The sequence below is a fragment of the Myotis yumanensis genome, unplaced genomic scaffold (assembly GCF_028538775.1).
Source record: "Myotis yumanensis isolate MYYU_CA2020_CCGP unplaced genomic scaffold, mMyoYum1.0.hap1 SCAF_8, whole genome shotgun sequence".
Classification (NCBI taxonomy): Eukaryota; Metazoa; Chordata; class Mammalia; order Chiroptera; family Vespertilionidae; genus Myotis; species Myotis yumanensis.
Genome location: NW_027223759.1, coordinates 64370669 through 64393913, shown reverse-complemented (window position 1 = coordinate 64393913; position 23245 = coordinate 64370669). Strand labels below are relative to the sequence as shown.

At 39.2% G+C, this 23245-nt stretch overlaps 1 protein-coding gene across 2 annotated transcripts in view; it reads left to right on the top strand.

Annotated features, from left to right (window-relative positions):
- Positions 1-9542: 9542 nt before the first annotated feature.
- Positions 9543-23245, top strand: part of ACVR2A (activin A receptor type 2A) — an 89532-nt gene continuing 75829 nt past the window's right edge. The window contains exon 1 of one of the 2 annotated variants that reach the window (XM_070423053.1): positions 9543-10248. In XM_070423053.1, coding sequence (XP_070279154.1) covers positions 10194-10248 — 55 coding nt within the window. In that variant the 5' untranslated portion in view covers positions 9543-10193. The remainder of the gene's footprint in view (positions 10249-23245) is intronic. The other variant, XM_070423054.1, reaches the window with a different exon arrangement.

Below are 23245 nucleotides of genomic sequence, written 5' to 3'. Positions count from 1 at the left end.
CAGCAGCTTGCATTACTTCACAGCTGGGCCTCATTGGGCACCTCCAAACCCCAATCAAAGAAGAGGAATCTGCAGATCTCTCCATAGCTCCTGCTGGGTAACCTCAGGCAGAGGCTAATTAGCACCTCCTTAGTGATCCAAGAGCCAGTGTACCCAGTGGTCAGAGTGGGACCATCCAGATTACAACTCCTCAGATCCATAAGGGACACACTCAGGGGTCAGACTCAGTGAGCACCAAAGCCCCACTGAAGCAAGTCTTGCCCCAGAAGGGTGTCTCCAGCACAGAAGTTCTCCCACTGCAGACACAGCTGATTCTCACAGCCAATTGGCCTGGAGGTCAACTCCTCCCAGTGATACCTACAACAATCAAGGCTTAACTACAACAAGACTGTGCACACAGCCCACAAAGGGGTGCACCAAGAGTGTCCACCTCAGGTAATTGGGGAGGCTGAGCCACTGGGCCCTATAGGACACCTAGCACAGAAAGCTACTCTATCAACACAGGGAAGCATAAAAAATGCAGAGACAAAGAAACAGGTCAAAATGACAGAAATGGAGGAAAGCAAACTACTGGATATAGTGTTCAAAACCACACTTATAAGGTTTTTCAAGAATTTTCTAGAAACCGCCGATGAATTTAGTAAGACCCTCAATAAGTCTAGTGAAACTGCCGATAAATTTAGTGAGACCCTCAAGAAATCTAATGATACCCTCAAGGTTATGAAAAAGGACCAACTAGAAATTAAGCATACACTGACTGAAATAAAGAATATTATACAAAGTTCCAACAGCAGACTAGAGGATTGCAAGAATCAAGTCAAAGATTTGAAATACGAAGAAGCAAAAAACACCCAACCAGAAAAACAAAAAGAAAAAAGAATCCAAAAATATGAAGATAGTGTAAGGAGCCTCTGGGACAACTTCAAGCATACCAACATCCAAATTATGGGGGTGCCAGAAGAAGAGAGAGAGCAAGATATTGAAAACCTATTTGAAGAAATAATGTCAGAAAACTTCCCCTACCTGGTGAAAGAAATAGATTTACAAGTCCAGGAAGCACAGAGAACCCCAAACAAAAGGAATCCAAAGAGGACCACACCAAGACACATCATAATTAAAATGCCAAGAGCAAAAGACAAAGAGAGCCCTAGCCGGCTTGGCTCAGTGGATAGAGGTCAGCCTGAGGACTGAAGGGTCTCAGGTTTGATTCCGGCCAAGGGCACATACCTGGGTTGCAGGCTCGATCCCCAGTAGGGGGCATGCAGGAGGCAGCCGATCAATGATTCTCTCTTATCATTGATGTTTCTATCTCTCTCTCCTCCCTTCCTCTCTGAAATCAATAAAGAAATATATTTAAAAAGACAAAGAGAGAATCTTAAAAGCAGCAAGAGAAAAAAGTCAGTTACCTACAAGGGAGTACCCATATGACTGTCAGCTGATTTCTCAACAGAAACTATGCAGCCCAGAAGGGAGTGGCAAGAAATATTTAAAGTGATGAATAGCAAGAACTTACAACCAAGATTACTCTACCCAGCAAAGCTATCATTCAGAATTGAAGGTCAGATAAAGAGCTTCATAGATAAGAAAAAGCTAAAGGAGTTCATCACCACCAAACCAGTATTATATGAAATGCTGAAAAGTATCCTTTAAGAAGAGGAAGAAGAAGAAAAAGGTAAAGATACAAATTATGAACAACAAATTCACATCTATCAACAAGTGAATCTAAAAATCAAGTGAATAAATAATCTGGTGAACAGAATAAACTGGTGAATATAATAGAATCAGGGGCATAGAAAGGGAGTGGACTGACTACTCTTGGGGGGGAAGGGTTGTGGGGGTGGGGGAAGAGACTGAACAAAAATCATACACCTATGAATGAGGACCGTGGGGGAGGGGGGTAAGGGCAGAGGGTGGGGTGGGAACCGGGTGGAGGGGAGCTATGGGGGGAAAAAAGAGGAACAACTGTAATAATCTGAACAATAAAGATTTAATTTAAAAAAAAAAGAATGTTCATAGCAGCATTGTTAATAATTGCCAAAAAAGTAAAACCAACAAAATATCCATCAATTGATTATTGAGAAAGCAAAATATGATATAGGCATTTAAAGGAGTATTATTTGGCAATAAAAAGGAATAAAGTAATAATACATGCTACAACATGAATTAACTTTGAAAACATTATGTGAAGTGAAAGAAGCCAGACACAAAAGGCCACATATTCTATGATTCCATTGATATGAAATGCCTAGAATATGCAAATCCATAGAGACAGAAAGTAGGTTTATTGTTTCCAGGGCCTAGGGGAAGGGAGGAAGGAAGAGTGTCTGCTAATGGGGATGGGCTTTTGGGGACAGGGGGTAATAAAAATGTTCTGTAATTAGATTGTGTTGATGGCTGCACAACCGTGTGAGCATACTGGAAAACAGTGAATTGTACACTTTAAATGGGTGGATTGTATGGTATGTGAATTATATATCAATAAAGCTGTTAAGAAAATAATTATTAAAATATATAAACACTAAAAAAAATAAGGCTTCTAGTACAATTGTAATTGCTCTGGGACTCAGTTATTTTTTTCTTATCTAGGAAAATGGTAAAAATAACTCCCAATAGTAACTCCCTAGCCACTGTCATTCACCAGACATAGCTCCCCTGAAAAACCTTGAATTCTTATTCATAGATCATAGCTCCTATCCTTCTAGTTCATTTGTGTATATATCTTGTATAAATATCTTCCAGGAAGCAAGAGTCCTTCTAATGGTGTCAGCCTTCTAATTCATTACTCCTATCACTTCTTTCTACCTACAAGAGCCTCTTCTAGACTATGCTTTCTTCTTATCCAACTGAAATTCTATCATTCATTATCCCAATCACTCCCATACAACTCCCATTACTTCCTTATTCCTCTCTTCCTCAAAATCTCTTACTTAACAAATCCAACCATGGAAGAACACAATCATCTGCCTTCTCTGTGCCTGCCAACACCTTTGTGCTACAGGAAATAACCACACACGTAGATGGGCAGACTGAAGTCATGATCTCCAACCTCTCAAATTGTTGAGCAACCCCGACACTTCTTCTGTAACACTTTTCTCTCCAATCTTAGTTAGGACTATTTCATACCTTTTCATTATGCCCCTTTCACTTTATGCTAAAATCTTGCTTTACAGGGAAATAAGAGCTCTCAGCTGGGAATACCATCACCCTCTAGTGTCCTGTTCTACAGACTCATCTTCTTCTACTTGCCCTTTCTTCTTTTTGCCTGCCTCAAAAAAACAAAACAAAACAAAAACAACAAACAACAAAACTAAACAAGAAAGAAAGGAAAAGATAATGTTAGAAATAAAGACAAAGAAGGAGATGGAGGTAGATAGATGGATGATAGATAAATGAAGGGAAGAGAAGAGAGAAAAAAAGAAAAGGAAAAAGAGAAAAAAGGAATGGCCATACTTTTTTTCAAAGTCCAAACCATCTATCTCATGCTCTGAAGCTTCTTCCTTCTCACCTTGACAAGTATTTTGCCCATTTAATTTCCCTCACTTTCTTCTACATTTTTAATCTTCTTTCCTTATTGCATCATACCTCTGTTTACAAATATTATTTATTCTCATCTGAAAGTAGAAAACAAAATACTCTCTAGATTCTGCATTTGCTGCTACCCATTATCTTATTTGATTTTTAATAGCCAAATGTCTTTAAGTTCTACTTCCGAGTTCTTATTTACCATTGACACTTCAAACATTTCAATCTGGCTTCTGCTGAAATTACTGTTAAGGACATCAATTCTCTCCATGATGGCACATATAGTGGCTCTTTATTTTATTTTATGTTCTTCAATTTACTGATGCGTCTATAAGAGATGGAACTGTTCTTATCTCCCTTTGTAAAACATTCTCATGTATGACATCTCTTTCTCTTGGTTTTTATCTCATCTCTCTAGCTGCTACTTTTTCATCCCTCTTTCTCACTTTCAAACCACCACTTGCTAAATTTATTCTCTATGTTTACTCTCTATTTAGATGTTCTCATTCATTTCCATGGCCTTCAATACCATTTATGTGCCAACAGTTCCCAAATTCCTACCTATATCGTTGCATGTTCTTCCAAACTTCAGTCACCTATATCTAATTGATTATATCTCCATTTGGATGTCTCATAGGCAAGTCAAACTTAACATTTTTAAAACTGAAAAATTTCACTTCATTTCTCCACTTTCTTTTCTGTAATATATCTCTTCCTCTAAACCTTTCCCATCTCAACAAATGACACCATGTCCGCTCATTGGCTCAAGGAAAAAGTAGAAGTCATCCAATCACCAGCAAATCTTGTTGAATGTACTTACAAAATATATCTAGAATCTATCCACTTCTTTCTACATTAGTTCACATTGCCAGTATTCTCTTGCCTGCCTTATTGACGCACCCTCTTATCTGGTTTCTCTGCTTTCTTTGGTAATACCTTGCAACCTGTTCTCCATATAAGAGCAAGAGTAATTTTTAAAACATAAACTGACCACATAACTCATTTACTTAAAACCATCTAATGGCTTGATGCTGATGCATCTGTCTATTGGAGAGTGGGAAAAAAATTTTCCCCCAAGTAAGCCTGTTCTTTTTGTATCTCACACATTTACTGGATTTCGAAGTGATATGAAGAAAAATCAAATATAACCCTTGGGAGGTAATAAAGAACCCAATTTGTTGAGATTTATATTACCAGCTGGGTTAGTATAGTTTTTAAAAAATTTATTTTAGAGAGAGACAAAGGGAAAGGGAGAAACATTAATCGGTAGCCTCCTGCTCACCCACTAATGGGGGATATAACTGCAATTGGGACATGTGGCTCATGGGAATGGAACTTTGCAACCTCCTGGTGCATGGGAAGACCCTCAACCAACTGGCCTGGCTAATGTAGCTTTTTTTTTTTTTTAATCCTCACCCTAGGATATTTTTTCATTGATTTTTAGAGAGAGTGGTAGAGGGAAAGACAGAAACATTGATGTGAGAACAACATTGATTGGTTGCCTCCTGCATGAACCCCAATCAGGGCCTGGACCAGGGAGGAGCCTGCAACCAAGGTATGTGCCTGGAATCAAACTGGGACACTTTGGTCCATAGGCCGACGCTCTATCCACTGAGAAAAACTGGCTAGAGCTTAATTACATGTTGGAAACATTATTTCCACCATAGCTGGTTTCTCTTAGCTCGTCTAGCTCACTTTTCTGTTCTAGATTATTCGGCCTTAATGTTTAGTCCCTCCGCTACTCCCACATTCTTATCCTTATTATGTCTTTTTTATCCCATTGATACTGTGCAATACTAAGGCTAGATCTAATTAGAAAGAAAGGAATAACAGTAGCAAAAGCTAGGATATAGGGAGTTTTCTTCCCACTTTGCACATTTAGGGAAAGGAGGATTAATGAAAAACATGCTGATTGTTATCTGCCTTCCTTTGACCTACCAAGGTACCAAGTTTGTTCCCCATGTATTATGCTTCACAGCAAGCATGTCAAACTCAAAGGCTAACACAGGCCAAATAAACGAGGTTTAAGTTTATGTGGGCTGCAAAAAAAAAAAAAAAAAATGCTTCAATCTTCATAGAAATGTAGGTTTATTTTGATAGAGACATGCTGACTACAAAGGGCTGAAATAAATGAGTAATCGTTAACATAAAATAATAGAACATTTTAATAAAAATTTAATATTTTTTCTTGAACATTAACTTACCAGACACTGAATAACTGCACAAATTAATAAGCATATCGCAAATGAGCCTATTTTTCTTGTTCTCCGAAAGCGAACTATTTCCTGTTGCGCACACCAAGCAAGTCAGTCTAAGACTAATGACGTGGCAATCGGCTGCTAAAATATTCGCTGCTAGTATTAGTGGAGAGAAATGGTGTGCCTGTGCGGAAGGCGCATAAGGGAAATGAATGCAGCACGATTATAGTAATCAGTCATTAGCGAACGTTTATATTGTAAAAATTAAGTTACAAAATTTTTATTAAAACATTTCTTACATACCGTTATATTGGCTGGGCTGCAAAAAATATTCATTGTGGGCCGCATGCAGCCCACGGGCCAAGAGTTTGACATGCTTGCTTTATAGCATTGGCATATGAGAAATTAATTAGTTGTGCTACTTCCAGAATGCCTATTTTATCTGAACCTAAAAGATTTTTACAGTAGCTAAAAAAACAGCAGAAATACCTTTAAATCCTTCATCGAGGAGGAATTCAACATCCCTCATACTCTACAGCAGTGGTTCTCAACCTTGGCTGCACATTAGAATCACCTGGGAATCTTTTTAAAATCCTGATTTCTGGGCCCCATCCTCCGGAAATTCTGTTTCTTTGTTATGGGGTAGGGCCACAACATTAGTAACAAAGAAACAGAATTTCTGGAGGATGAGGCCCAGAAATCAGGATTTTAAAAAGATTCCCAGGTGATTCTAATGTGCAGCCAAGGTTGAGAACCACTGCTCTACAGGGATTCTATCATCTTCCTGATGATGAAGGAAGAAAGATTTGGCATGTGTTGCTTATATGTGACTATTGGTATGTCCAAAGGCAGGTGATTACCTTAAGGTAAATTGTGGGGAGCTGATATAGGGTTAAGCCTCAGACTGACCTATGGGCAAAGTCATAAACAATTCCCAGCTTAGAGAGTACAGTCCTCTTAGCATAATTAGGCTTGACCTTATGAGGCTCTCTAGATCTTATCTGGGAAGCTAATGGGCTGAGGGAAGTGCAGGAAGTGTAACTATGGTCAAAACAAATGAAACTCACAAGAACTGTGTAACTATAGAAACCACTACCTTGTTTACCTCTCACTATAAAATAAAGGCTCAGCTTGCCTTGGGATATTTCTCTGAGGCCTCAGCCAGGCACAGGGAAGATCCACGGAGAAAAACTTTCTTCGCCGACTCCGTCCACACCTTTGGGAACCCCTGGACCGCTGGGGCTGGCCCCCAGCAGTAAATTTCCTCACAATATATGCCATACTATCCAATCTCAAAGGCTAGTTCAATTCTAGTCCCACTTCAAAGTTGTAGTCTATCCATACCTCTTTGAGCCATGAGTTTCTAGCATAAAAAAACCATCCTTTATTCTGGAACCATCTGTGACTCTCATTTACCTCTGTCTCCTCATCCAGCCAACACATACTTGCATCTCTAGGTTGAACTGGCCTCTCAAGGTTCTTCCAGCTGGGAATAATTTGCAGTTTGATTGAACTTGTTGCTGGGACTCTGGACTTGAAATTCTAGCATTGGAGTGGCTATTAGGCTAGGTCTCAAGTTTTGGGACTGAGTTAGCTAAGCTAACACATGCCTAATGCTCTGGCAGAACAGAATTTCTTTCACATTTCATTTTCCTTTCCTCACCATTCTTCCTAAACCAGGTTTGTACAGCTTGCACCACTGGACTTGTAGATAAGAAAAAGTCATTCTACAAAAAGGGCAGTAGGGTCAGTTGCAGCTACCTCTTTTTAAGTCTTGGAATTCCCATAGGAATTAGTCACATATACACATGTCTTAACAGGTTATTTTTGAATTTTTGAAAAATGCACAGGGCAAGGTGAACACGGATTTAGGAACAAAACAGATAACTACTGTTAATGGATGCTACTATTTCCCATGGGGTTATTTTAACTCTTTATTAGAGAAGAATACTGTAGTGAAGATTTTGATTAGTTGTTCCTCTTTCATACTACAGAAAAATAATTTTTATCTTCTCTTACTTTCTTGTACTGGGGAATTTGGGTGGTAAGATAAGGAATATGTTTTCAAGTTTTAGTCATATTTCTGGTTATTCCAGTTATTCCACATGCTCTGGTTTCACAATTCAAAAATATTGAAGTGATTCAGAGATAAGACAACAGTGGGGCCTGATCCAGGGTATAACCGACATCAAATTCCTGAATTAAATGAAGGTAGTTCTAAATAAAATACACTCTTCCATTCCAGAAATGTTAGTGGCAACTCTTAATTCAACCAGTGAATGGAAAATGGTTTATATTTATTCCTTTGAACAGCTCATAAAGTCCAGAGAACTACATGAGATCTTTTAGATACCTTGAAGATCAACTTTAGATTTTCTTAACTGTTGCACAATATCACATTCCGAGTACCATGACTTGGGAACTGGGAGTCTTGGAGAGAGTTTAAAGTGCCACAATGATTGCTAATAACCTTGACAAGCTGTAGAAATGGGCAGATGATTACAGGATGAATTTAATAGAAATTCAGAGTAATTTCGAGGAAGAGAAAAATAAAACACTATCAATACAAGGGAAAAGGCTTGACTTTGTGGGGAAAATGTAGGAATCAGAAAGCCAAAAGTAAAAAATGAATTAGCCTCATAATACAGTTGCTGTATTATTTTTATTAATAAAAACAAATATTTGCAGAATACAAGTGAAAATATTGGATTTTTGTAAAAGGCAGTGAATCCCTAGCTATTTATATAATTATTTATTAAGCACCCACCATATTCTAAACAGATGAGATCCCTACCTTCACGGAGCTTGCTAAATACTGTCTTTGGTTTGTATTCGGTAGTCACAAATTCGAGTAGAGCAAATACTGTGAGCTCCTTGAGGCAGGGATACAATTTTTACATTTTAGATCCAACTCCAGGCCTAGAACAGCAATCAACTTAGGTTAAGGGATAAAAATAGGCCCTAAAAGTTGAAAAAAAGTAAACAATTGTCTGACCTTCAAATATGTCGATCAAAATCTGCAGGTACTTGCGAACCTATCACATGCACAACAGTTCTCAACACAAGGATGACTCGTGTATTAAGAGGAATGGTGGGAATGGATTCAAGTTTTCAAACTGCACAACGTGAAAACTGTGGATATTCTCATCGGGTGGACAGCCATCCTCCTCACCTTTATTTTTTTTCTTTTTAGCCTAAATACAACGCGCTTCAGCAGAAGCCACAGGGGTGGGAGGCATCTCTAAGGCTGGTAGCACAGACACATCAGCTCGCACACCGCCGAGCTCGCCCGGGCAGCTCGGTCGGCGCAGCGGACCGGCTCCCACCCGCGGCTTCCCGGCGCCCGGAGCCTCGGAGCGGACGCGGCGTCCCCCAGAGGAAAGACAGGGCGCCGCAGACGCCCCCCCGGGAGGAGCCGCCGCCCCCCGCCTCGCCTCCAAGTCCCGTTCGTCTTGGGCTCCCCCGACCATTCGGGATGGCGCTCCAGAGAGGCCGGTGCGGCGCGGTTAACACACCAGGTGTTCCCACCGCCCACCGCCTCGACCCGCCCACCCCCTGGAGCCCGCGGCCCTGCCGGCCCAGCAGGCCGGACGCCCAGGCCTGGCGGTAGCGCGCCTCCGTCGGCCCCGCCTCCGCGTCCTCCCGGCCCCGCCCTCGCTCGCTACTTCTCCCCCGCGCCCGCCTCCCCAGCCCCACAAGCTCCTCGCGCTCCGGCCCGGCACGCGCGCAGCGCCCCGCAGCCGCCACCGCCACCGCCGCCGCGGAGCGTTCCTCCACCAAGCCTGCCTTCCAGCTTCGGACCGGAACCGGAAGTCCAGGGGGCGGGGCCGGCGGAGGCCAGGGGACCGAAAACGCGGCCGAGCTCGGAGCCCGGAGCCGGAGCCAGCGCCTGGACCAGAACTTGGCCGCCGCCAGGACCGCCGCCGCCGCCGCCCGCCGCTCGCCGCTCTGTCCCCGCGCCGCCGCCTCCCGGGCCGCCGCTGCTGCGAGCTCGGCCCCCAGTGGCCCGCGGACTTTGGGTGTCCGGGTTGAAGGTCGGTCCGGACGTCGGACCCAGCTCGGTTCCCGGACTGTCCGGGCGGCAGCGACCGCCGCCGCCGCCGCCGCCTCGTCGCCTCAGCCTGGCGTTTTGTTCCGAGAGCCCCGCGAGGCGAGCGGCGCTGACAGTGATTTTGACAGTGATTTAAACCCGCTTTTGTTGTTGTTGGCTTCTCGTGGTTCGGTTTTGTGTGTTGTGGGTGTGTGTGGCGGTTTTCCCCCCGTGGTGCATTTTTTTTTTTATTGTTGTGCTCTTTTTTTCCTCTCTCTCTCCTTTTTTTTTTTTAAAACAAACCCGTGAACGTTTTTTGATCGGGGCTTCCGAATATGTTTTTTGACGGTTGATTTCACACCAGGAGGTTTGTCTCCGAGGAAGACCCAGGGAACTGGATATCTAGCGAGAACTTGCTCCGGCTTCCCCGGCGCCTCGGGAACATGGGAGCTGCTGCAAAGTTGGCGTTCGCCGTCTTTCTCATCTCCTGCTCTTCAGGTAGGTGCCCGGGCGGGCGGCGGGCGGGCGGGCTGCAGCCGCCGTGCGCGCCCCGGGGGAGCCCGGGGAGCCTTCCCCCCGCCCCGAGCCCCTCGGTGGCCACCCACCCCCCAGGCCCGATGGGGATCTGGAAGCCTCCATGCCTTTCCCCGGTGTGGAGGGAGGCTGCTGACTGATAAGGCTGGCCGCGCTGTTGTTGTGGAAGTGAGAAAGTCATGGTTTTGTGGCCATAACACGGATGACAGCGCCGGTGGGGTGGCGATGAAGCCGCAGATACCACAAGTAACAATTTATGCAAAGGTTTGAGACCTGCAAGGCGGATTCTAACATGCCATTTAGTGTGGCATTCTCCAAAATAAGGGTGTGTGTGTGTGTGTGTGTGTGTGTGTGTGTGCTTTTTTTTTTTTTTTAAATCGTCTTTTAATTAGTGCTCCACCAGTGACTATCAACGGCAGAGATCGAGTCAGTTGCTACTTAATTTTGACCGTGAGAAACAATGGATCCTATCAGCAGTTTCATCGGGTCTCCCCTCACGTTGCCTTCAACTTCGGTGTCCAGCTTCGTGTTAAAAATAGTTGTAGTTGTTGCTGGAGAATTAACTATAACCCAGTGCAGGAGAGGTATGCCGCTGTGTTGGTAATGTGCTGGCTTCCAACCACCATTTATGTGCTCGGTTCTGGCATCGATTTTGCTTACCTACGGAATACTTATTTTTGAACGCGTTGTATTGAGGCATTGTTTTCGGGTTCAGAATCGCCCATTTGAAATGGTTCACACTGTCAGATACACTGTATTCATAAAGTAGGTTTGAGCTCAAGGTTGGAAGAAGAATCTGGCCCTTTTGTATTTGAAATTTTGATTTTGTGAGAACGTTCTGTGGTTGCAACCAGTGGTTGGAAAACTAAGCTAGGCTTTTGTATTTGAAATTCTGTGAATGTGTCATCTAGCTCAGAGGTGTGCAGATGTACATAACAAGAGTTAGTTCCATAGGTGAACAGTTTTAAAGTCGCAATGGATTTATTTATCTTGAAATTAAAAAATCAGTTACTAGGTTGTGAGATAGCATTATGGGGGCGGGGGGCGGGGAGGGTTTAGAATTGACAGGTTCTATGGCCACGTCTTTATCTCATTTGCCACAGGGAAATTAGAGGGTGGTAGTCTTTTCTTTGTGTACCTCTGTGGTGTGTGTGTGTGTGTCAGGTCCATCCTCCCCACCCCCCTTTTTAATAGAATCTTTTGTAATGTATAGAATTTTGCTGAATGGTACATTTCCTTGTGGTTAATAAATGGATAAAGTCTAGTCTTATGTCTGTAGTGGTATTGATCAGTTCCGGGTGGGCTGAATGTGTTGTGAAATGGCGATCATTGCCAGAGATTAACCAAAAGAATCATGTCTGTTTAAATGGAAGAAGGTGCATGCTTAAGGCAGGCTGACAGTTCTTTTTGTGCACGTTTGGAGAGGAAGATAAACAATGGTGTCTCTACAAGGAATGAATACCTTGATAACATTAAACCCCTGGCTTTTGTGACATGACTTAACCATGAGGGTGTTATTTTTCCGGTAGTACTCTTTCTCCCCTGCTCGGATATGCTCTGGTTGGTGAACTCCTCTTGTTCAAATCCCTCTTTCTGATCTCCTGCCCTTGAGGGGGAGGGGCATCATGGCCACTGACCAAAGAATAGTGGACATTATTCCCTCCCAAGCTCACCTGAGTCACACTCATTGGTGAAGGAGGTTATTCCTGAGCAGTGTCAAGGTATTACTTCTGGAAAAGCAGGCTGCCACTACAGATCTTACAGCTTCCTCTGCTTGGTTTGGGAGAAAAAAAAGAATTGAGCATTCGTTTCTTGTAGTATTATTTTCACTGGGCCAGGAGGGTTAATAGCTAAAATTTTGAAATAAAGTAATTTGTTGCTATAGAGTATATAGATATTCTACTTACATTAAACTGATATTATATATTGTTGCATAGTTTTTTAAGTAAATGTTCCTAGTTGAATAAAGTATTCTATTGAAGATAATTGAACTAATCTTAAAGACTTTAATCCTTATTTATACATGAAGATTATTAGAACTTAAAATGTCTGCTTTTTAAGAGCTTTTGTTGTGAATCAAATGCACTCTAAAAAAGGGTTATTATGTTTCTTCTCCTATTTGATTTTTCGGTGTAATTTGAAATCTGGCATGAGGACGGCAATTTTTATAAAAATTAAAATTATTTTTCAAGTTTTCAGTTTTTTGTTTCTGGTTATTTGAATATTTTCAATCAGCTGGAGATTAGTAGTAAAGAACAAATTTATTTCAGGTGTTTAGGATGGATGTTTACTGTTTTCTTTAGTATTTTGTGCATTTTTATTTTTCAGTTTCCATTCCATGGTATGCACACTGGAGACTGATTATACAGACTATTCCTGTAGGGTATGGCCAAGTGTGTAATTTCCTCCTCTCATTCCAGGGGAAACATTTTTGAGTTTTGCCTTCATCCAGAAATGTCTACAGATTCTCTTTGATTTTTTTGTTCACTCCTCCTCAGATTTTTTTTTTCAAACAGAAACCTACTTAGTTGTTTGTTTGTTTTTTAAGCATTGTGGTTAATTTGTACCTTTTCTCCACAATTTGTTAAAATATGAGGATGAGTTTAATACTTGCTCTAGTTCTTGGTTTTATCTTACCTAAAGTGATGAAACTATTGTGTTGCATTGAATACGTTGAGAATTCCTTTGGAGCCAGAACAGTCTGGTCCATATATTTGATGAAATAAGAAATGAAAATGAAGTAATATGTGCATTTTCTTTGGTTCAGCTAGGCAATACTGTGTGTATTTCTGTGAATAAGTGTGTGGTTGGAGGGGGAATTGGCAGTGCAGTGAATCTTCTGGGACTCTTCTCAACTTTGGCTAACAAATGATAGATATTAAATGCTTTGTTTTCTAAAAGCCAGAATCTCTTAAATGTAGGCTGTGATCAAATTCAAATATAATATATTGGAACATCAAGAGCAGAAGGGAAACAAAATATCCACCCCCTCCTGGGACCCTCCCATTCATTTTTAATTTTTACTTATTTATAAGAAGCCAATAGTCTTAAGCTTGGGTAACTTTTGCTCCCTACCCCTGCACCTCTACCCCAGGGGACATTTGGAGACATTTTTGCTTGTCCCAACTACAGAAGAGGAGGGGAGGGTGTGATACTGGCATCTAGTGGGTAGAGGACAGGGATGCTGCTGATCATCCTATAATACACTGCACAGCCTTCCACAACAAAGAATTATCTAGCTTAAAATGTCAGTAGTGTTGAGGTGGAGAAGCTCTACTTTAAACTTTTAAGTTTTAAAAGCATTGGTATATTAGTAAAGGGCTCTGCTTCTCCTCCTCCTGTTACCTAATTTTATAAGTACATGGTATTGGTGATCTCCAGGTGAGAGAGTTTAAGAGTTTTCATTTTTTTTCACTATCTTTAAAAATTAGAATGATTAGAGTAACAAGACTATAGGGATATACATTATTTCACCCTATTATACTTTACTAAAAATACTTTGCTGACTGTTAGGAATAAACTCTAATCATTGGTTATGGAGTGCTCATAAAGATTGCATATTCATGGATATGATGAATGATTGGTCAGTTTATCTGGTTTAATTATATTTGCTTTTGATCCAGTTGTTTTTTTGCCATAATAATTGTCTTTAAGGATATTTCCTTTTATTCTTACTGCCTGGGCTGAATAGTGGCATCAGGGTGTGTTTGTGTGTGTAGTGTGTATTTAACATGGTGCCTGAAAGTTTTGTTAAGTTTCATATGGAAGAAATATGTCCACTATTGCATGATTCCTGAATGGTTCAAGGTGTAAATTCTGTTCTTTTTAAAGGATATATATTTTTTTCTCTAGCTAGCTTTAATTTCAAGAAACTTTTAAAGTGTTTCATAATTACATAATTTTCTTGCAGGTTTTTGGTTATCATTAGGCTCATTTAGGCTATACTAAGTAATATTTTATAATCTATTAATAGGAAAAATTCTGAAGTCACTCCCACAAAAAGTATGCAAATAAGCCTCATATTGTCTTTGCAACACACCTCCCTTATATATCTCTGATACTACTGACATCTCACCTTTTGGGTCTATCAGAATCACTGTTTAATGAGAAGTAAAGCATAACTAAACCAAAAGAAGTTTTAATCTTTAAATTGTCCCTTTAGATTCTAAAACTGTTTTGTTGCTTTTTTACTTTTGTAAGTCCTCTTATTTCTTATCTTTGGTGTCTCATAAATCTGTGATTTAATTTTTTCTTTTCGTGTTCCTCTTATATTGTCATTTGTCGTGGTGCCCCTCAGGTGGTAAGCTAGGTAAGGTACACAATGATTGACATTGAGATCACTAGAATTCCTTCACTGTTTGTTCCTTATCTTGTAACTAATTTCATTCATTTTCTTTATAGTTCCCTTTACAGTTTCCTCCCTTCTTCCTTTACTCTCTTCCCCCTCCATTCCTTCTGTACTTCCTTATACTGTAGGCTGTTTGCTTATGGAACCCACTCGTGGTTTAACATCATGTGACTCCAGAGGTCTCATCCGTGGTTTAAATAAAAATGGATTAAATTTAGAATGCTTGAGAATTGACCAAATAATCTTCTCCACTATTCTTTCATTTGATGGTTTCTGGAATACCACACACACACTTGGGAGTAGTGTTACTGTCTTGCAATCAAACGGCTTTATCAAACTTTAGATTGCTCTTATTCCCTTTTTAATATTCTGATATTCTTTAATTTTTTTTTACTTTCAAAGATTACCTCTTGTTAATATTCATCTCTGTTTAAACCAGAATTTGACCAGACCAGAGAGTATATTTATTGTAACAGCTGGGACCACATTAGAGTTTTCCTCTGTGGTAAATTTAATTCTGTTTGGTTATAATAGTCATGTCTAGACAGAACATTGATTTTAAATTGACTATTGAACATGAAAGTTCCAGGAATAGTGTATAGAGGAAGGAGAAGGAGAAGTCAAGAGGGTAAGCCCAACTGGTGTGGCTCAGTTGGTTGAGTGTTGACCCATGCACCAGGAGGTTTTGTGGTTCGATTTCTGTCAGGGTATATGCCTGGGTTGCAGGTTCCATCCGCAGTAGGTGGTGTGTGTGCAGGAGGCAGCTGATCTATGTTTCTCTCTCATCCATGTTTCTCTCTCTCTCTCTTCCTCTCCCTTCCTCTCTCTGAAATCAATTAAAACACATTTTTTTAAAAAAGAAAGAAAACTACTATAGAGCACAATTGACTTCCCTTCATTCTCCAACTAGATTTCTGTTAGTCACTTCCATGTACCTAATGTATCAAGTGGTCAGGTTTTGTTTAATAAAGGGACCTTAAGGGAATGTGTTGTTGTCTCTGAGGTTGGGTTTCTTTCTCTCTCTCTCTCAACCTATCCTCACTTGAGGATATGTTTATTGATTTTAGAGAGGGAGACACAGGGAGGGAGGAAGGGAGGGAGAGAGGTGAGGGGAGAGAGGAAGGGAGAGAGGGAGGGATGGACGGACATGGATCTTGCCTCCCATAAGTGCCCTGACTGGAGATTGAACCCACAGTCTAGGTATTTGTCCTGACGAGAAATTGGATCCACAACCTTTTGATGTACAGGATGACACTCCAAACAATTGAGCCATCAGGGCAAGGTTGGATTTCTTATACTGTTAGAATGGTGGGTTCAAGGGAAAAAATTGGGAGGTTCTTATGGATAGTGGACAGGAATGTGGTTGTTGTGGTCATTAGACTTGGGTTCAGGTGCCAGCACTGCCAGTGTCTAGCTCATCATCATTTTTCTTACCTGAATAATTGTAGTACCTTTCTAGCTAAGACTAGCTAATTCCTGTTACTGCTTTCTCTTGCAGTCCATCCACATAGCTGCTAGATTGACCTCATTAAAAAATAAATCTGTATATATCATTCCTGCTTAAAACCTTTCACTGACTGTTGAGTCACTTTTAGCATAAAATCTAAGTGTTAGAATGGCATACAAAGTCCTTTATCATTTGATGCCTGCCTGTTTTTTCTAACTTCTTGGAATAGTGGCTAAGAGTATAGGCTCTGGAATTAGACTTCCATGGTTTTTATGTTTTACATATTGGCTTCTCAACTTAACCTTGGGCAAATCACTTCACCTTTTGTGCTTGTTTTGTCATCTACAAAATGGGGATATTAATAGTGCCTACCCCACAGGCTGTTTTGAAGATTAAATGTCACATAAGTGTTAGGTGTTCTGCTGTGGCTCCTCCCCAGCATGAGTCCTATATTCCAGCTATACAAACTCGACTTGCTGTTTCCTGAATGTATTATCCTTTATTATATATCAGTATGGTGCCTTTTTGTACAAGTTATTTCTTCCTCCTTTCCCTGGCTAACTCCTTGTTTTTAAGACTGAGAAGTATCACCTCTTGAGAAACATTTTCTCCGCCACTCAACCTAGATTGAGTTAGTTGCTTTCTGTTGTCTTATACTTTGTAAATTACCTTGATTCCAGGAATTATTGCAATTGCTTACTCACCTATATGCACTTTAGACTATGAGCTCTTCAAAGATCTCTCTCTCTCTTTTTTTTTTTTTCACAGACCCATTCCTAAACCTGGCATTCAGCAGGTGCTCAACAAATGTTTATTGAACAAATGAGGCGAATTTTTTTCATTTTTTTGGGCCTAAGTTTTAAATGTATTAAAATGGTAAAGTTGGATTAGATGATCTCTGAACTTTTTTTCTACTCTAAAAGCTTTATGATTCTTTAATTTTAAGGTTAGAATTTAATAGTGACATTTTATTAAGAAAAAATGATTTTGTTGGTTTTTTGTATCATTAAGTTCTCTTCATTTAAAAAAAATGCTGTCTCTGATCCTTAGATTAAATCTTTTAATATAATTTGATTCATGTAGATTTAGAAGGCATCTTAGAGATCTTCAAATTCAGTGACTTTCAACTTTTTTTTATCATAACTGTAATAAGAAATACATATTGCATCATGATTCAGTTCCCATATACATAAATATGTATCAGAAATTGAAGTTTCATGAACTAACTCATGCTGTGTGCAGGACACTTATTTATGTTTATATTCAGTTATATTTAAAAAAAATTTTATGACCCATTAATTAATTCCATGATCAATGGGTACTAAACTCCTAAAAAATACTGACCTAGTTCAGCAATCTCTTATTCTACTCTTAGAGAAGGAAGCTGAATAAGTAAATATTTGCAATGAAAAATAGTGTGCATTGAAAAATATGCTCATTATTTAATCTACAGTAGAGAACATATAATTAGGTACAGAATTGAGGGAAAACTGATCCCGAGGGAGAACATGGACCCACTGTGGCTGAGTTGTTCTTTCTTCTGGACCAGTTGGATGAATTAAGCACACATGAAGGTGCTCAAACAAAATTAGTTGTAATTTTGAAGAGTTCAGATTTTTTCATTTAAGAAAGGCTTGCTGGAAAATATAGATCCTAATAATAGGAAAAAAAAATGTCTTGGCAGGAGGTTGAGTAGGTTATTCATCTTAATATGAAGGAAAAGGTACAAAATAGGATAAGAAACATAGAGGGCACTTGTGAGTAAACTTGATTATGGATGAAAGGCAAGTTAGAATGCAGGAATTTTGCCTAAATATAAAGAAGAGATTTGTAAGATGAAAAGATGTTTAGAATTGCTTGAAGAAGTAGAATAATCTCAGTTGAGGGGGGTAAGTCTAAATGAAAATTAATTAAAAGTTAGAGGAGATAGGAGTGGATGATATGATCATGATTGATGTCCCAAATACATATATGTAGCGTATAGGACAGAAAAGCAGCCTGACGATTGAGGTAGTATGGTAGCACTACTAAATAAAATTGATAAAGAAATAACAAGCCAGAAGAAAAGAGGAATCACTTTCATAAAAAAAGAAATTCTAGACACAGATATGAGTTTATATTGTAAGCATGAATGAAAATACAGACTTAGATTTGGAAAAATAAGAGCACATAAAACACACGATAGCATGTAATATTCTTTTATAGGGCAGAGACATTGTTTGATGAGTATGTAGCCATTGGGCTGTCGAGTTAAAGAATTCTGAGCACAAGTGGCTCAATATGTTGTTTGTGTTTAAGTATTCTTTGAAATCTACATGAGTCATTTTCCTCACAGTAAATTACACTGTTCTATAGAAGTAGATTTAGAAATTTTCTGATGTGATCTATGCTATTCATGCCTGAATCCTAAACCTTTTCAGTACCATTCTTTTGGACTAGATAAAAGCTCTTTTTTCTCTGGTTGACTATTTTCTTAGTAGCTATAGTCATGTTAGGAATCATTTTATTCTCTAATGTTGCTGAAAAAAATAAATGTAAAGCAATAAGATAATTATTAGAAGGACCCATTTAGGGAGCTGTTGCTTTTTAAAAGATTAAGCTTATCAGTATATAAAGCTTTGAGGTAGGATTTTTTTTTCTGGTTATGATTACTAACTTTACAATTTATATTTTATAGAAACGAGACCTTAATTATTAGGAAAGATCTGTTGGTCTTCACATCTTTATGATTATTTATGATAAATCAAGCTCGTTCTAAGGCATTATTTCAAGAGGCAGGGGCATGGGCGAGTTATGAGATCTTGGCAAGTTCCTAAAATTCTGAGAATTTAAAAAAAATTGTAAATCAATATGTACTAAGTGAAATAATATACCACATAACACATAGCTAGTTCATAGATTTTACATATACGGGGTGAGCAAAAGTAGGTTTGCAGTTGTGAGTACATGAAACAGTTTATTCTTGTATTATTATTTACTAGAGGCCCAGTGCACGAAATTCGTGCATGGTGGGGGAGAGGGTTCCCCTCAGCCCAGCCTGCACCTTCTCCAATCCGGGACCCCTCGGATCGGGCCTAAACCGGCAGTCGGACATACCTCTCACAATCCGGGACCACTGGCTCCTAACTGCTACCTGCCTGCCTGCCTTATCGCCCCTAACTGCACCCCCTGCTGGCCTGGTCACCCCCAACTGCTCTCCCTGCCAGCCTAGTTACCCCCAACTGCCCCACCCCTCCCCTGCCGGCCTGGTCGCCCTCACCTGCCCCCCACTGTGGACCTGGTTGCCCCTCGCAGCCTGCTGCTGGGTCGTTTGGTCGCCCCTCACTAACCCCCCTGCCGGCCTGGTCAACCCACACAGCCTGCTGCTCGGTCGTTTGGTCGCCCCTCACTAAACCCCCCTGCTGGCCTAGTCGCCCCATGCAGCCTGTTGGGTCGTCCGTTCGGTTGTGATGGTCACTTAGGCTTTTATATATATAGATTATATTTCTTTGTATTATAACTGCAAACCTACTTTTGTCCACCCCTGTAAATATTAGTATCTAGCCTATCTTTTAAAATGTAGTGTGTAAAACATTTAAACTGTAAACCTACTTTTGCCCACCCCTGTAAATGTGAGTTTTTAACTTATTTTTGTTTTATTTTAAAAAATGTAGCATGTAGTGTGTAAAACATTAAAAAATGTAGAGTCACTTCTTGGGGGATATTTTAAATTTGTTGGTAAATTAAATATCAGTTAATGTGAGATAATAGTCTACATGGTTCAGCCAGAGAAAATGTCGATACCAAGTGACAAATAGGTGCCAGGAAGTATCTAGAACATTCAGATATCATGGTTCTTTTACAGGTTCTTTAAGGTCTTATTGCTCTAGCATGCATTAAAAGGAAACATTGGAGTAAATCTTCATCTCTATTTATTTGTTATAATTTAAAATATTTTTCTTAGACAATTTTATTTAAGTCTTCATTCAGTGTTTTAAAATTTTTCATGTAAAACTCAAGTCTGGAAAGATTCTCAAGTCTGTTTTGGGTAACAGCTATAAGCTTTGAAAACATGATCTTTCAGTTTTGAGATCAATATTTTGAATGTGGTGTGATATTTTGGACTAAAATTTTGGAGTCTCATTCAAATTCCTTCTTAACTACTTACTCTTCTTTGACCTTGGCAACCACTGAAACTCTAAATTAAAGAGGATGAAATAATTTAGTTAGTAAATATTGAACTACATGCTAGACACTGTACTAAGTGCTTGGGATGCAACAGGAATAAGACAGACATGATTATATCCTAATGGAGCTTACAGTCATAAAGTAAGTAATCCAGTGAATAAATAATTACAAATTGTCATATGTGTATAGTAACAGAAACAAACAGGGTCCTGAGAGAGTGACTGTTTGTCTTGCATCACATGTCACAGTCTCTAATTACTACTTAGTTTATTTATCTACCTATTTATTATCTGCCCTTTTCACTACTGGTGTGTAGGCTCTGAGAGAGGGTGAGCCACCTCTCACCTTCATCGCAATACCCCTGAGGGATGGCACAGTTTCTGGCGAGTAGAAGCTCAATAAATATTTGGCTGCCTGAAGAAATGAATGCAGGGATGGGATTGGAGAGAGTCAGGGACAAGATCATGCAGTAGTTTTGATCTGGTGTGGGAAGGTGTTGGAATGAAATCCAGAGGGCAGGGGAAGCAACAAGTTTTAAGGAGAAGCTAGATCTGGGTTATGTGTTAGGATCACTTTAGCAGCAATCTGGAAATACAGTGAAAGTATGTAGAGGTGAAGAGGTGAGACCAGTTAGGAGACTATTACATCAACCTAAGCTAGAGAGACTCTCCAAGATCCCTTCTAGCTTAGAACATTTTCTGTATTTTAAAACTTGCCTACACTTACCAGTCTTCCCTCTTAGTCACTCCACTTTTTCCTATTTATTACTTAAAAAGAAATGGATGAGTTCATTGTGCACATGAGAACTGTGAATACAATGCCTTAAAAACACATACCTCAAAAAGGAGAGAATAAAACAGACTAGAGGTTATTGAATTTTTGTGGCAAATTTCTATCTTCAGATTTTGGGCATCCGCTAATTTATATTCTTATTTACTAAGCATTCCGATTTCTATCGGGAACTTTGTCTTTACTTATTTTCAAATGTCTGTTTTTTAATGAGATCACCTCTTAATTGTAAACTTGTAAGATAGTATATTGTTGGTATGGTTGAAGATTCAGAAGTAGAAACTGGGTATTTTGTATCTTAATTCTCAGGAATTTGATATCTTTATAGGTCATTAAGGTCTTACAATTAAGGCTGAAAGGATAGTTAATACTATGGGCTGTTAATTTTACTCAGGACTGCGGCCTCTAACTCTAAGTAGTCAGCTTGAATATTTTTGTCTATGAAGGATTCCAAGCCTCCACTGTTGGTGGGAAGGGGGAGTTGGTGCTTGGTGCAGGGAAATCTTAGTTTTATATTGGCAGAAGGTCAGTAGCATCATCTTTGACTAGGAAAAACTACATGATTACACAGAGATAAAACCAGAAGAAACATTAAGCTTTTCTGAATTTAAAAATATAATGGTGACTGCCTCTCTTCATTTGGTTTCTTTCATTTTGGAAGCAGGTAAAGCTAATTATCCTTGGTAAGCTATCCTCTATAAAGAAATGTAGTTTCACCTTGTAAGTATTATAAGCTATTTTATTTAATACCTTAGATAAAGTAGTTCTAGAAAAAGAATTGGTTGCTAGGCTTTGTGTTACCTGGAAGTGAGATTCTATGCTGCAGGATTAGTGAACAGAATTTGCTTATTTTTATTTAAGCTAAGACTTGACATTACTTGTATAAGTACCCTTTAAAATAATATGGGTAGAAATGAAAAGTCAAAGTTAAACGAGACTGATAAATTATAAATAAGGGCAGTTGTGAGATACTGACTTATACAAGATGGACAAGGTAATAGTAAAACAATTTATTAGTAGGCATTCAGAAGTAGAATAAACCACCTTTCTAAATGACCAGGGAAAAATGATTGAATAGCTACTGACCATCCTTTTATTCTATATAAATATTATATAACAAACCTTACCTGGTAATCTTTTTTAATTCTCTTCCTTAGTTCTGTAGAGATACATAAACCGGGTTTGGGTATTGAATTAGGAAATTAATTGCTAATTATGTTGTTTGTTAAAATGTAAATAGCGATTGCCTGTTAGCTGAGAAGACTAGAAATAATAGAAGCAGTTAAATTAGGAGCTTTAACTGGTGAGAGGGCCTAACAAACTGTCAGGTACTGTTTTCTCTATTGGAATGATTTTTATGACGAATACTCAAATTGGTCCTTACTTCTGAAGGATGGAGTCAAGTTAAAAGATTAGGGTCATAGAAGAAGTGTGTTTTTTCCTTTTGAATTAGTGAAGGGTAGTTTTGATCTTATCTTTCACTACGGAGCCTGAGAATAGCTCCTACTAAGAATTGTAGTTCGTGTTAGTTTAGCAACATATATTTAGCAGCCTCAATTAAGTAATGTTTTTTAATTAATAACTAGTCTTATTTCTGTGAAATGGAAGCTAAGTCAGCCGAAGAGTAGGTGAGCCTAGTCGGTTACATATTATAGAATTTTCTACCATTAGAATATGTGGTTGGCCACTAGGGGCTAGTTAATAGAAATAAAAGCTAATCTTATTGGTTCAAATGTAGCTATTGGTTAGAAAGAATAGTTTCCTAAAAAACAAACTAACAAACAGCAGTAAGAATGTTCTTCATCTCAAATTCAGCGAAAGTAATTAATTATGCAAGTCTTGGACTGGTATAGAAGAAAGAGCAAACATTCTGTAGGGAGAAAACTTGGGTATTGGGCATTTTTTTTTTTTTTTTTTTTTACTATGGTATGATGATACATCGTGTGAACTTTGGGAAGCTCCATAAATTTAGTTTCTTCATCTGTAAAATGGAGAGTTTGTAATACTAATACCTACCTCTCAAGATTACGGTGAGGGTCAAAGACTGTGTACACAAACACAATCATACTTGCATATACATATATACATGAAATTTTAAAATATTATTGCAAATATTTGTAATAATGCAATGATTTATTAAAGGAGTAGAGAGCCATTTATTCCATAAACAACTGAATGTAAAATACAAGACAATGTCTATTCCTTCCAGT